Source organism: Alexandromys fortis, unplaced genomic scaffold (assembly GCF_014885135.2).
Source record: "Alexandromys fortis isolate MF-2015 unplaced genomic scaffold, M_Fortis_MF-2015_v1.1 scaffold_359, whole genome shotgun sequence".
Classification (NCBI taxonomy): domain Eukaryota; kingdom Metazoa; phylum Chordata; class Mammalia; order Rodentia; family Cricetidae; genus Alexandromys; species Alexandromys fortis.
In genome coordinates, this window is record NW_026068230.1 from 417601 (window position 1) to 430961 (window position 13361).

General features: G+C 42.9%; 1 protein-coding gene across 1 annotated transcript in view; it reads left to right on the forward strand.

Moving 5' to 3' along the window:
* Window positions 1-13304, forward strand: part of Tsg101 (tumor susceptibility 101) — a 31831-nt gene extending 18527 nt beyond the window's left edge. The window contains exons 6-10 of the mRNA XM_050130820.1: window positions 902-968; window positions 3033-3124; window positions 10575-10777; window positions 11828-12067; window positions 12966-13304. Coding sequence (XP_049986777.1) covers window positions 902-968; window positions 3033-3124; window positions 10575-10777; window positions 11828-12067; window positions 12966-13055 — 692 coding nt within the window. The 3' untranslated portion in view covers window positions 13056-13304. The remainder of the gene's footprint in view (window positions 1-901; window positions 969-3032; window positions 3125-10574; window positions 10778-11827; window positions 12068-12965) is intronic.
* Window positions 13305-13361: the final 57 nt, after the last annotated feature.

Here is a 13361-nt window from a genome sequence, read left to right on the forward strand (position 1 = left end):
CTTCTCTTCTCTTCTCTTCTCTTCTCTTCTCTTCTCTTCTTTCTCTTCTCTTCTTTCTCTTCTCTTCTTTCTCTTCTCTTCTCTTCTCTTCTCTTCTCTTCTCTTCTCTTCTCTTCTTTCTCTTCACCTTCCTCCATCTCCCCTTCGCCAGACCCTGGTTCCTATCACTTAGAAGGCAATAAAACACTTGTTTGTTGACTTACGTGCTGATTCACCATTGGATCTAATAAGGAAAGTTTGAGTGCAGTTGCCTCTGAAGGCAAGTGAGTCCTTTTCCATCGAGGCTAAAGCTAGCCTTTGGTACCACTGACCGTGAGTGGGTCTGTATGAATGAAAGCTCTTGAAGACTAATGACTTTTAACTTTTTTCCCATAGTATTTCCAAGCTTTTTTTAACCGGTCTAGATGGGTGTGGATGTAAGTTTTTTATAGGATTTCTTACAGTGATTTGGAGTCTTGGGTTCTCAAACAAGCCAACAAAACCAACTGTGCAAATCTGTCAATATGGTCTTCAATGTGCCAGGATTGCTTAGATGCAAAGGCAGGTTACCGCCTAAGGAGCAGGTCTTAGAGCAAATGGGCCAGAGTGACCTTCTAAACTACAGATGAATATGATGCTGTAGAGCTGACCAGATTGACCTATCTGCCAGTCACTTCTTGTTGGGGTTTGCATGAGTGTTGTCACGCAGTTTAATGACTTGAGACTTAATTGACTTCAAAATATGTATTCCTTAAAGAACTGTTAGTTCCTTAAAGAAATACAGGTGTTGGTTTTGTTTTGAGCCTGGGATTGGATTGTTGGTGTGGAATTGTGCTGTGGTTTGACAGGGGTGTGCAATACTCTGCAGCCTTTATACTCAGGACTACGCATGTGACTTTCAAATGTTAAACATTGTTTTTAGCCTCCTACATGCCAGGCATGCCGAGTGGAGTCTCCACATATCCATCTGGATACCCTCCCAATCCCAGGTAATGAAAATTCTATTATGTTGGGAATCAAAATAATGCTAACTGGGAAATTAAATAAGGTTAGTTGAAATTCAGGGAAAGGTTTATTGGTATTTTTGAGATAAGTCTGGCTCTGTAGATTCATAATCCTGGTTCAGCCTTGGAATTATAGGTTCAGGCTGCCATTTATGGCTTGTTGGTTGTATTTTATTGCAGATATTATGCATATAATTCCAAAAGAGTTTTGGGTTACCTAGAGAAATGCAAATTTGTTTTATTTTTAAAATAAATAAATAAATATGGGGTTAGGGTTGGCAATGACAGTGATTTTGATTGGTTTGGGGCTTTGAAATACTTGTTCTTTCCTTTTTGAGAAGGGGTTAGAGAAATGGCTTATTGGTTATGAGCCTTCCTGCTTTTCCAGAGCGACCTGAGTTTGGTTCACAGTTCCCAAACTGGGAGCGCCAGCTGCAAGGGACCTAGCACTCTTTTTTGTCTCCTGGCACCCACACATGTACACCCATAAAGAAAAAATAGCTGGACATCAGCACTCCGGAGGCAGAGGCAAGGTGGTATTTATGAATTCCAGGCCAACCAAGGATACATAACAAAATCCTGACTCATTAAGTAAGATAAATAAAAATAAATCATTAGAAAGAAACTTTGGATTTTCCAGAATCTAAATTTAGGACTATTTATTAGAATACATGAATGACACAGAACTACCGAGAAACAAAAGGTTTTTTGTTTTTTGGGGGTTTTTTTTTTGGTGGGGGGGGACAGGGTTTCTCTGTAGCTTTGGGGCCTGTCCTGAAACTCATTCTTATAGACCAGGCTGGCCTTGACTCACAGAGATCCACCTTCCTCTGCCTCCCAAGTGCTGGGATCAAAAGCGTGCACCACCACTTAAAAGTTTTTTAAATTTTGTAAAGACTTGCTTTCAGATTGAATGTTTGAAGGCTTTGAAGGTTACCAATAAGCCTCAGACAAAATTTCAATATTGTTATTCTCTGTAGACTAGAAATCAGAATGGAAAATTGCTCTTCTGTTACTAATGGGGTCTTTTCCTTAGGAATACCTCTGTGAAGATAACCTTATATAGTCTGAGCCAAGCAAGAACACTTGACTATTGCTTGGGTTTTTTTTTTTTTTTTAATATATAGGAGCTCACGGTTTTTAAGATGTATTTCTTTTATATGTATGAGTGTTTTTCTCATGTGTATGTCTGTGCGTCACTTGCATATCTGGTGCCCTAAGAGGTGAGAAGAGGGTTTTGGATCCCCTGAAACTGGAGTTACAGACAGTTGCAAGCAACCCTGTGGGTGCTGGAAATTGAACCTGGCTCTTCTCCAAGAACAACTGAGCCATTTCTCCAGCAGGTCTGGAATCCATCACAAAGGCCGGGATTGTAGGTGTGCCATACCTTCAGGCTGTTGTGTATGTTGACTTGTTTTTCAGTTTCTGAGGTAGAGTCTCACTACATAGCCCACACTGACCTCTCTTTGGTTTTGAGACAGTCCTCCTCGCTGTCCTGGAATTCCCTTTGTAGACCAGACTGGTCTCAGACTCACAGAGATCCACCTGCCTCTACCTCCTCAGTGATGGGATTAAAGGCGTGAGCCACTAACACCACACCTGACTTTTTTTTTTCTTTAAATGTGTATGAGCAATTTGTTTGCATGAATCTCTGTGTACCATATGAATGTGTGGTACCCACAAAGGTCAGAAGAGGGTATTGAATCCCCTGGAGCTAGAGTTATGGGTAACTATGAGCTAGCATGTGGGTGCTGGGAACCAAGCCTGGGTCCTCAGCAAGAGCAGCAAGCACTCTTAACCACTGAGCCAACTCTCTAGCCCCGGCCTCAAATTCTTCCCCGATTGTAGGTGCACACTGCCATGCTGTCCTAACAGTTTACTTTAAACCCAGTGTCATTAGTGGAATTTGCACACACTGTTCTTCGAATAAACATCCTCATCTCTAAAACTATAATTTCATTAATTAGCAATGTCAGCTTCACCTTCTCGGTGGGGTTCTCTTAGCACTAGGTGTTGGGTCATCTTCACATTTGGTATTCTTTCCTGTAGTGCTTATCCTGGCTGTCCTTACCCACCTGCTGGCCCATACCCTGCCACAACAAGCTCCCAGTACCCTTCCCAGCCTCCAGTGACCACTGTTGGTAAGTATTGTGAGCATTTTATTGTTTACATAAGTCAAGGTCTCCTGTGAAAAGCGTGTTTCATTTTTACGTATAAAATTTTAGGATATTCTTCCATATAGGAAAGTCTGCAGTGATCAGTGTCCTGTAATGTGATTTAACATCCTATAAATGAGCCTTCTGCCGTTTAGAGGCCTAAACAAATAGCTGATGGCTCACTAACTTTCCTGTTTGCCACATTCATACTGGTGAATCTCTCAGGTGTTGAGTCGGGTCTGAAGGTCACCTTCACTATTCCAGCAGGTAACAGCTAGAATAGTCCTAAAGAAAAGCCCCCAAAGTAAGGTTGGAACCATTAGCAGATCGTAGGGCTTTGTGTCCTGGCTGTGTGGAAACAGGTAAGAGCGAGTCATGCATGAAAGGGTTGCACACCGGCGCTGTCTGTCCCACTCAGCGTGCCTCCCTGTTGTCACGCAGTCGCCTTCTGTTACTCGGCTACCTCTGCTTGGCCTGAGGACTTCTCTGCCGGAGCTTATGTCTTCTGACTTGCGCTGGGTTACCATTCCAGCATTTCCTTTCTTACCTCGTGGTCTGCTGCTGTTTGGCACATAAAAAATACCCTAAAACAACTTGAAGCTTCAGCTGCACTTCCTGATTTGCACCACCCCATTTCCTCCGTGCAGCAAGCGTCCTTGAAACTGCAGTCTGTCCTTGCTATCTTCAGCCCTTCTTGCCTTCCCTCTACCAATCTTTTAAAACTGCTCTGTCAGAGTCATAGTGAGCTTTCTGGGTTTAAATCCAATGGCTGGTGCCTGCCGTCTCCTCCTTGGTCTGTCTTCGATGTCTGACACAGTGGGCTGCTGCCAGCTTGATGCTCTTCCAGCGGACACACTTTGCTCTTTTCCTCCTGTATCACAGGTACTTGTGCTCAGTCTGCGGGGTCCTCCACTTAATGTTGGAATCCCTAGTTAGTTCTTGGTACTTTGACTCCTCACTCTGGTGGTACAGCTTTAAATGCCCTGTCTGTACTCCCAGTTGCTGAATTGTGCCTAGTCTGTACCTCTCTCCTGACCTCTGCAGTCTTATATGCAGCTGCCTTCTTGCCGTCTCTACTTGATGTGAACAGACATCTTAATTTACACTCAACATGACTCAAGTTGAACACAGTTTACCCATCTCCATTGATACCTATTCCATAGTCTAACTCAAGTCGTCCTTGATTCCTCTAGAATCATCTTACCTTCAAAATATCTAGAGTCACCGTTATTTCGTCTAAATTACTATATGAAAATCGGCAGCCCTTGCATTTGATACTGACAGAAGCAGCCTGAAGGATCTTACTCAAACATGAGTCGGTGATGTCACTCCTGCTAAAAGCCTCATTTCATAAGTCACTATAAATGTTTTGGGCTTAGAAGGCTTTGTGGGATCCTGCCCCTCATCATTTCTGTCACCTTATCTCTTACTGTTCTCATTTCTTTGTGTTATTGTCAAACTCATTCTTCCCAATCTCTGCTGCCACCTCCTCAGACAGCTGGTGTGTGGCAGCTCACCCGAGTGTATTTTGCTAAGTGCTTGAATGAATACAGGATGGCGTGAGGCTGGTGTTTGTTATGTTTTTTGATGTCATGAGCTCTGATATCAGGAGCTCATATCAGTGCCTTTGCTACCCAGACAGCGTCTGCTTCTATTGTCATCGCCTAGTAGCATAGCTTTGGTAAATTAAGATATGCTTGTCTTTCCTGTAATGTACTTCCCTTTATACAGTAAACTTTTGTTTTTGTTAATTTTGAGACAGGATCTCCCTGTATAATTCACTGGCCCAGGACTCAGTTTATAGACAGGCTGGACTTGAATTCATAGAGCTCTGCCTTCCTATGCTTCCCAAAAGTGCTGGCATTAAAGGCGTGTGTTCTTAGGTCTGGCCCTAAACAATATAATTTAAATTACTTGAATAAGAAATTAAAATGCTGGGAGATCTTTAATTCAATCTATAAGTTTAAAAGAACAAAATCAAAAAGAATAAAACTTCTAAATTTGGGATGGAAGAGATGGCTCAGTGATTAAGAATACTGGCTGCTTTTCCAAGGGATCCAATGCCCTGGCCTCAAGTACCAGTCACACAAGATGTACACAGAAATACATGCAGGCAAACACTCATACATTTAAAATGAAAATATTTTTTTAAATCTACTCTTTGGGTTCAAGCAGCAACAGAGGAATGGGAGTGGAACATTAGTTGCCTTGTTTCTTAGATAATATAATTCCTTTGATCTCGGTTATAAATGTTTTTGTTTGTGTATGTCTGTCCTCAGCACTAGTTTGGTGGTCAGAGGACGTGTTGGGGAATCTGTACTGACTCCAGGGATTAAACTCAGGTTGTTGGGTTATTGGGCTTAGTAAATTACCTTTTTCCCATCAAAGACTTTTGTAGTTAATTCATTTCATAACATCAACCTTGAAGAATTTTATGGCTTAGAAATTTTCCATTTATCCTCAAAATGGGCTGTTATGGAAAATGATACATTTAAAAGTATATTTGATCTGGGATTCAAAAACAGTAAGTACTTGGAAAAGTACCGTAGCCTATGACATGCCGTTTCCGCCATGAGCACACGGCAGCCACACTGTGTTGTCTGCACAAAGCTGGAGCAATGTTGAAGCTCTCTCTGCCTATAAAAGCTGTCATAAGCTCTGTGCTGAGTTCCAGGTTGGCACTCAGTACTATAAATGAAAATTCTGTGCACGTAGTTGTTTGGAAGGTTTTCTCCTACTTCAGAAACCAACTTTTTGTATTATTATAAGAAGAAATAATCCTCATGGTTTGATCCACTTTCTGAGCAGATAATTTGTGATAACTCAGGCTCCATAGTTACCATACAGTAAGTAGTATTCTCCCGTATCTTTGGTTTTGTTTCCAGCAGTTTCTATCCACTGTCAGTTTCAGTCCCTAAGTATTATTTGTCCTTTTTTTCTTATATTTATATATATGTACCTATGTGGTGTATGTTTGCAGATATGTGTACACAAGTGTGAAGGGAGGCTGGAGGTCAACCTCAGGTGTCTTACACTCCATTTTTGAAACAGGGCTGAGAAACAATTTTGTGGGCTTGGGTTAAGGGTGAAAAATCAGAAAAGTTGAGGCACAGAGATATTCGGTGGTTAAGAGCACACAGTGCTTTTCTAAAGGACCCAGATTTGATTCACAGCATACACGTGGTGGTTGACAGCTGTCTGCAACTCTAGGTCCAGGAAATCTGACACCCTCTTCTGGCCTCTGCAGGTACTGCATGCATGTGGTGTGCAGACATATTTACAGACAAGACACCTATACACATAAAGTTTTAAAAATAAGATAATAAAAGTTAGAAAACTACAGTTTATTTTGTTTTCTAATAGGTTAATCATAGATTCACTAGTCTAAAATGGTGCCTTTGGGCTTACCGCAAACGGTGATCAGTAAGTACTGTTAGAGAACTGAGTGGCCTTAAATCGGGTATTGTGTCCTACAGCACTTTAAAGATATTAACCTAATTTCTGAGGAACTATCTTCTCGGGGAGGGTATTGGTTTCCTAACACTAGGAAAATTGTGTCTTATTTCCTAAGGGTTAAATTTGTGATGAATATCATCTGACATAAAGTTTTAAGAATTTATTGTTGTTGTTGTTGTTATTATTATTATTATAAAAGTCTTTGACCTGTTTGTTTTTCGAGACAAGGGTTTTTGTGTAACAGCTCTGACTGTCCTGGAACTCACTTTGTAGACCAGGCTGGCCTCAAACTCACAGAGATCCACTTGCCTCTGCCTCCGCCTCCAAGTGCTGGGATTAAAGACTTGTGCCAACTCTACCCAGACCTTTTCTTTTGCTAATCTGGAATTGTAGAAGTCTACAGTCCTGAAAACTAAAGTTGGCTTTGCTTGCTTGGAGAACTATCAGTTTGTGGGAACTTGGCTTATTGTAGTAGACAGAGAGAACATAGGAATTCTCTTGAAGAACTTTTAAAAAAAATAGTTTAAAAATAATGCTTCAAACAGTTCTTTTTTCTTCTTTCAGTGGTAAGGAGCTCACTAAATTTTGAACTAAAGTTTTGGGTTTGAGGTTTGGTTTTTTTTTTTTTTAAGATTATTTTTATTTGTGTATGTGAGGGTACAGATGACCTCACACTGGAAGTCAGGTGGCTGTGAGCTCCGTATCAATCCTGAGACGTGAACCCAGGTCTCTCATAAGTGCAGTAACTTCTCTCAGCCCCTGAGCTCTCCTGCCCCATTTTACTAATTCAGAAACCCATGAATTTTTTTATTTTGCCTTTCAGTTTTCAGGTTATTTATTCTGTTTTTTGTTTGTTTGTTGTTTTTTGAGGCAGGGTCTCACTGTACCTCTGACTGTTCTGAAACTCACCATGTAGATCATGCTGGCCTCTAACTCATCGAGATCCAGCTGCCATCTCTCACATTCTAATTAGAATTCTTGTCCTGTATGAAAGCATGCTGGATTTCAGGAGAGCTTGGATGTGTTTTATAGTAAAGTCCGTGTGACAACAAGTTAGGATTGGTCTCATCCCAGCATCTGCAGCCTAACAGAGACTGTGACCTTTACAGGCAGGACATTGCTGCCTCAGCCTGTGTCCACTCTTAAGAAGAGTCTTGGAGTTGCTGCTGCTATATAGTCTTTTTTACCTTACATTCTCAACAGGGATCGAGCCAGGGTTTGTACATGCCGAGCAAGCACCCTCCCATCTGAACCCTCGCGTTAGTTACTTTTCTAGTGACTACAGAATGAACTGAAGGGTTATTTAACTCAGGTTTGAGGCTAGAGGCCTTCTTGCCAGGGAAGCCAGGGTAGCAAGAATGTAGGACAGCTGGTCACACTGCATCTGCAGCCAGGCAGCTCGGCTCTCTTTCTACTCTTTAGTCATCCTGGGCCCCTTGCCCGTGGAGAGGTGTCATCCACATTTATGTCTTCCCGCCATGTCTCCCTGAGTTTTGTTTCCATGGTAAGTCTAAACCCTGTCCAACTGACAGGCAAGATTGATATCACAGGTGCAGGAGTAATGAATGGCTCAGCAGTTAAGAGCACTTGCTACTCGTGGAGAGATCCTGAATTCAGATCACAGCAGCCACGTCAGATGTCTCACAGCCCCTGTAGTTCTAGCTAAATCCCTAGAGGATGCCCTCTTCTGGACCCCTCGAGCACCTGCACACGAGGTGGATATTGACACCCCCAGCACAGAAATACATTTAGATTAGCCATCATAGCTACATCTACAGCCCCCTTGATGTCTAATTTTTGAAGGTCATATGGATGCTAGAGTTGACAGAGATGTTCTCCTGTTCTGTGGGTGTCCACTCTGCTGTGCAGGACCTTTGAATTTGATGCGGTCCCATTTGTTACATGCTATTTCCTGAGCTGTTGAGGACAGATTCAGAAAGTCATATTCTTTGCCTTTAAGTGATTCCACTGTTTGCCATTGGAATTTTCAGTTTAGCTCCTGTTTAGTTGATTTTTACAGGTGAGAGATAGGTACTTAATTTCAGTCTTCTACATGGTAATGTTGGGTTTTCATGGTTCTCGCTTCTTTGGTAAAATCACATGGTAGTGGACACTTGGGGTTATTTCTGACTGTTCTGTTCTGTTTCACAGGTCTGTATGCCCACTTTATGCCAGCTTTGTGCTGTGTTTGTAACACCAGCACTGTTCTTTCTGCTCAGGGTGGATTGGGCTGCTTGTGACCTTTTGTATTTCTGTATGGATTTCATTTATTTATTTATTTATTTATTTATTTATTTATTTATTTATTTATTATGCATACAACATGCTGTTGGCACGTATGCCTACATGTCAGAAGAGGTACCAGATCTCATTATGGATGGTTGTGAGCAACCATGTGGTTGCTGGGAATTGAACTCAGGTCCTCTGGAAGAGTAGCCAGTGCTCTTAACCTCTGAGCCATCTCTCTAGCCCCCTCTGTATGGATTTTTGTGGAGACTTCTTTGACCTAGCTTATAAGAACAATATAAATTCCAAAATTAAATGTATGTTCTTTAACATAGAAGTTGGAAATTTAAAATCAGTGTGACATGATCCATTAGACCAGATATGGTAACTTGAACCAAATTTGTTGGTATGTTTGTGTACAAAAAGACTTTTGATAGTTCAGATAACTCCTACCACACAGATAGATGGAATTGGGCACAACTGTCATTGTTATTACCTGGATACCTGACCACGGGGACAAGGACATTTTGTTTCTGACAAGCATAATAAAGTTTCATATGGGTTATTAAGATTTGGGACTTTTGAGACAGAATTTCTCTGTGTAACCACCCTCCTGGAACTCTCTGTAGACCAGGCTGACCTTAAACCCTCAGTGATCCACCTGCCTCTGCCTCCCAAGTACTAGGATTAAAGGCATGCACCACCGTTAATCTGTAAAGAACTGGGGTCTTTTAAATACTTTAAACTCCTATTCCTAATGTAGCTTTGTCAAAATGGGCACATAATAAGATAACCGTCTTCAATGGTCTTCTCATCCCTCGGGTAGATTCTAAACTTTTGTAGGAAGTATCTCTTTTTATATCATGCATGTTTGCTCTTGTGTGAGTTTTTGTGTACCAAGGGCATGCAGGAGCTCAGAGGGTATTGCACCTGAAACTGGAGTGCAGGCAGTTGCAAGTGTCCATGTGTGTACAGGGAACTGAAAGTGTAGCCTTTCCAAGAGTTAGTAAGTGCTCTTAACCACTGAGCCATCTCTTCAGCCCCTCATCCTTGTTTAAAAAATAATTTACAAATTAGTACAGTGTAAGGAACCAGAGATTTCGATTTGGCCTTTATCCTGTCCTGATGACTGAATAGTTATGTCCTTTTTTAAAATTAGTGTTTTGGTGTGTGTGTGTGTTTTGGTTCCCATAGTGTCCAGAAGAGGGTGTCACATCCCATGTAACTGCAGTTAACAGGCTTTTCTCAGCTGCTCCTAACCACTGAACTGCTTCTCAACTCCTTTAAGTAAAAATGAGTCTGTGAATGGCGCTTAAGAAATACAGCTCTTTGATGCGTTTAGCAGAAGAAATGTGTCCCATGTATGTTGGATGATGGTGTATGCACGCGTGTGTGTTTCTCACCTTCCGCATGTTGAAGCAGAGTCTCTGCTGGTTCTGCTGCTGGCCTATGACCTTCCATCCAGCTCTCCTGTTGCTGCCTCCTGTCTCAAGAGAGGAGTGCTGGAGTAACAGATGAGGGCCACTCATCCAGCTTTTTACGTGGGTCCCAGAAATTGAACGAGGGTTGTCAGGCTTGAGTGGCAAGAACTCAGTAGTCTCAAACTTTGCAGTTCCAAGGCCACAACTCTCTGGAAACTGTCATTTTGCTGGTTGCAGCTGTTTCTAGCAAAAGGATACAATTACAATTGACTTCTGAATGCTGAAGGCCTACGCGAGCCTTGGGGTGCAGAGTCTGTGCCTTGTCCCCTCAGGTCCCAGCAGAGACGGCACAATCAGTGAGGACACCATTCGAGCGTCTCTCATCTCAGCAGTCAGTGACAAACTGAGATGGCGGATGAAAGAGGAGATGGACGGTGCCCAGGCAGAGCTCAATGCCTTGAAACGGACAGAGGAAGATCTGAAAAAGGGCCACCAGAAACTGGAAGAGATGGTCACCCGCTTAGATCAAGAAGTAGTAAGTAATACATCGGAGATTTCCATTTGGGGTTAATTATAGCCCAGGCAAAGGAGGATGTGTGCACCGTGGGTGTAAAGTAGAAGTTGAGTGAACAGCGGGGTCTCCAGACACATCGTAGCTCTCTCAGCAGAGTGGTGGCATACGCCTATAGTCTTGGTTCTCAGGGACTGGGGCAGGAGGTCATCGGCTGAGGACACCGAGGAAAGGAGAGACTACAGCACCTCGGGTCTCGAGTGCAGCCACATCTGCTCTCCTGGAAAGTGGGTGCTGGCGGAAAATTGCCCTTTTTCCAGGAGAAATGGTAACAATCTGCAGGCCTCACACTACCTAAGAGAATAGTATTTCTAAATGTTGTTGGAGTTACTATTAAAAGTATCTTTGAGGGGCCTGGAGTGATGGTTCCGTGGTTAAGAGCACACACTGCTTTCCCTGCACCCACATCAGGCTGCTCACAAGTACCTGTTAACTCCAGCTCCAAAGAATCTGACATCTATTCCTGGCCTCCTTAATACCTGCACGCTTAGACATGTGTGTATGCACACACGTATCTCTGCAGCTTCTCTGGTGTCATCATCCAGAGATATCTGGGGCCTCGAGAGCTTCGCATCAGTGCAGCCTGTGATCCTTCACTCTCCAGCCTTTCTCTTGTGTTTGTATAAAGTGAGCACAGCAGTAGCCAACCGTTTCAGTTCAGAAATGTGACACCAACGTAAGGTAGAGTCCGCAACCACCACACACGTCTCGATACTGCAGAAAGTGTGTAGTCCTGTGAGTTGAATCTTGTCCACAGACGGGGAAGTCCTCCTGTGGGAAAGTCTTGTTTGATGGTTGTCTGTGGGAGGGACTTCCTTTTGGAAAGCACCGTGTGTCCCTTTCACAGCTGGGCTCATGTCATGGACTGCAGATCCCTCACACATCTTACCAGTGAGCTCTTGGAAGCACTCACTCGGCTGCTTAAAGCCCTGGCAGAGGTTGGGGTGCAGGTGTGTACAGCAGGTGATCCTGCACAGATCAGTGTGAGTTACCTGTGGACTGTTCTGTTTTCAGGCTGAAGTTGATAAAAACATAGAACTTTTGAAAAAGAAGGATGAAGAACTAAGTTCTGCTCTGGAGAAAATGGAAAACCAATCAGAAAATAATGACATTGATGAAGTTATCATCCCCACAGCCCCACTATATAAACAGATTCTAAATCTGTATGCAGAGGAAAATGCTATTGAAGACACTATCTTCTACCTGGGAGAGGCCTTGAGGCGGGGAGTGATAGACCTGGATGTGTTCCTGAAGGTAGGCTTTCTTCCTCCTCGCGGGGCTTTGCTGCAGGTTCATGGCAGGGCAGCTTGGGATAAGCATCCCCCCAGACTTCCTTCTTCTGCCTCCCCAGTCACCCCACCTAAATGTGAGCTTATCACCCACCCTATTTTATTTTGGTTTTAATCCAGTAATGTCTTAGAATTGGATAATTTTAGATGAGTTTTTCCAGATCAAATAGTCCTAGAAGGAAGTGGGCTATCCTTTTAAATGCAGGTTATCTCTGGCTTGCTAATACTGAACAGACCTGAAGATGTAGTAAGCTTTGTTTGTTGTCTGTTGGGTCATGGAGAATATGGGCTTAGTAACCAATCACTCTGTATTTTTGACCTGGCTCCTGCTGACAGCTCAGTGTTCATGCAAGCTGGGCAGGGCACTTTGGTAAGTGGCTGTGAGTAAGCTAGAAATCACAAAGAAGGCTCTTTACCACTGTCTTCTGGCAGGGCCTACGCCATAAGAAAAGATGTGAATAGAGAGGCAAGAGAAGTAAGCTGTTTTCTGGACACTGACAAGAGTTAACCCCATTCCCTCATCTCTTCCTTTTCTCTTAGTCAGGAGACAGTTTGGTGACTTGTACTAAGCTTAAGCTTGTATGTTTTCCTATTATCTTGGTGTCTCAAGGTGTACGTGGGGGCTGGGAACATATCTCAGGGTGAGCACTTACCTGTTGTGTGCCGAGGATTCAGTCCCAGTACTGCAAAGCCAAACAAAGCCCCCTGAGCTAGATCCTGCAGTGAGTTTTTAAAGCCATGTATACATGTAATAGGATAAGGGTTCCAAAGGTTGCTAAATATATTTAGGATTGATAGATGCTCTCTGACCTCGTGCCTGGGTCAAAGCCGTTCTAAACTGTTAACGTTTTCCTCCCTCCTAGCATGTCCGCCTCCTGTCCCGTAAACAATTCCAACTGAGGGCACTTATGCAAAAAGCAAGAAAGACTGCTGGACTTAGTGACCTCTACTGACTTCCGAGCTCAACTGGAGACGGACCTCTTCGTAAAGGCTTCTTCTTTTCTTTTCCTTTCTCTCATCAGTAGGACCCAGAATAAGTTATTGCAGTTTATCATTCGAGTGTTAAATATTTTGAATCAATAATATATTTTCTGTTTTCTTTGGGTAAAGACTGGCTTTTATTAATGCACTTTCTACCCTCTGTAAGCTTTCTGTGCTGTGTTGGGACTGACTGGGCTAAATAAAATTTGTTGCATAATTTCTTTCTGGACTTGAGGAAAGATGCACAAGATCTGGTTCTCCCTGGCCAGCAGGGCACA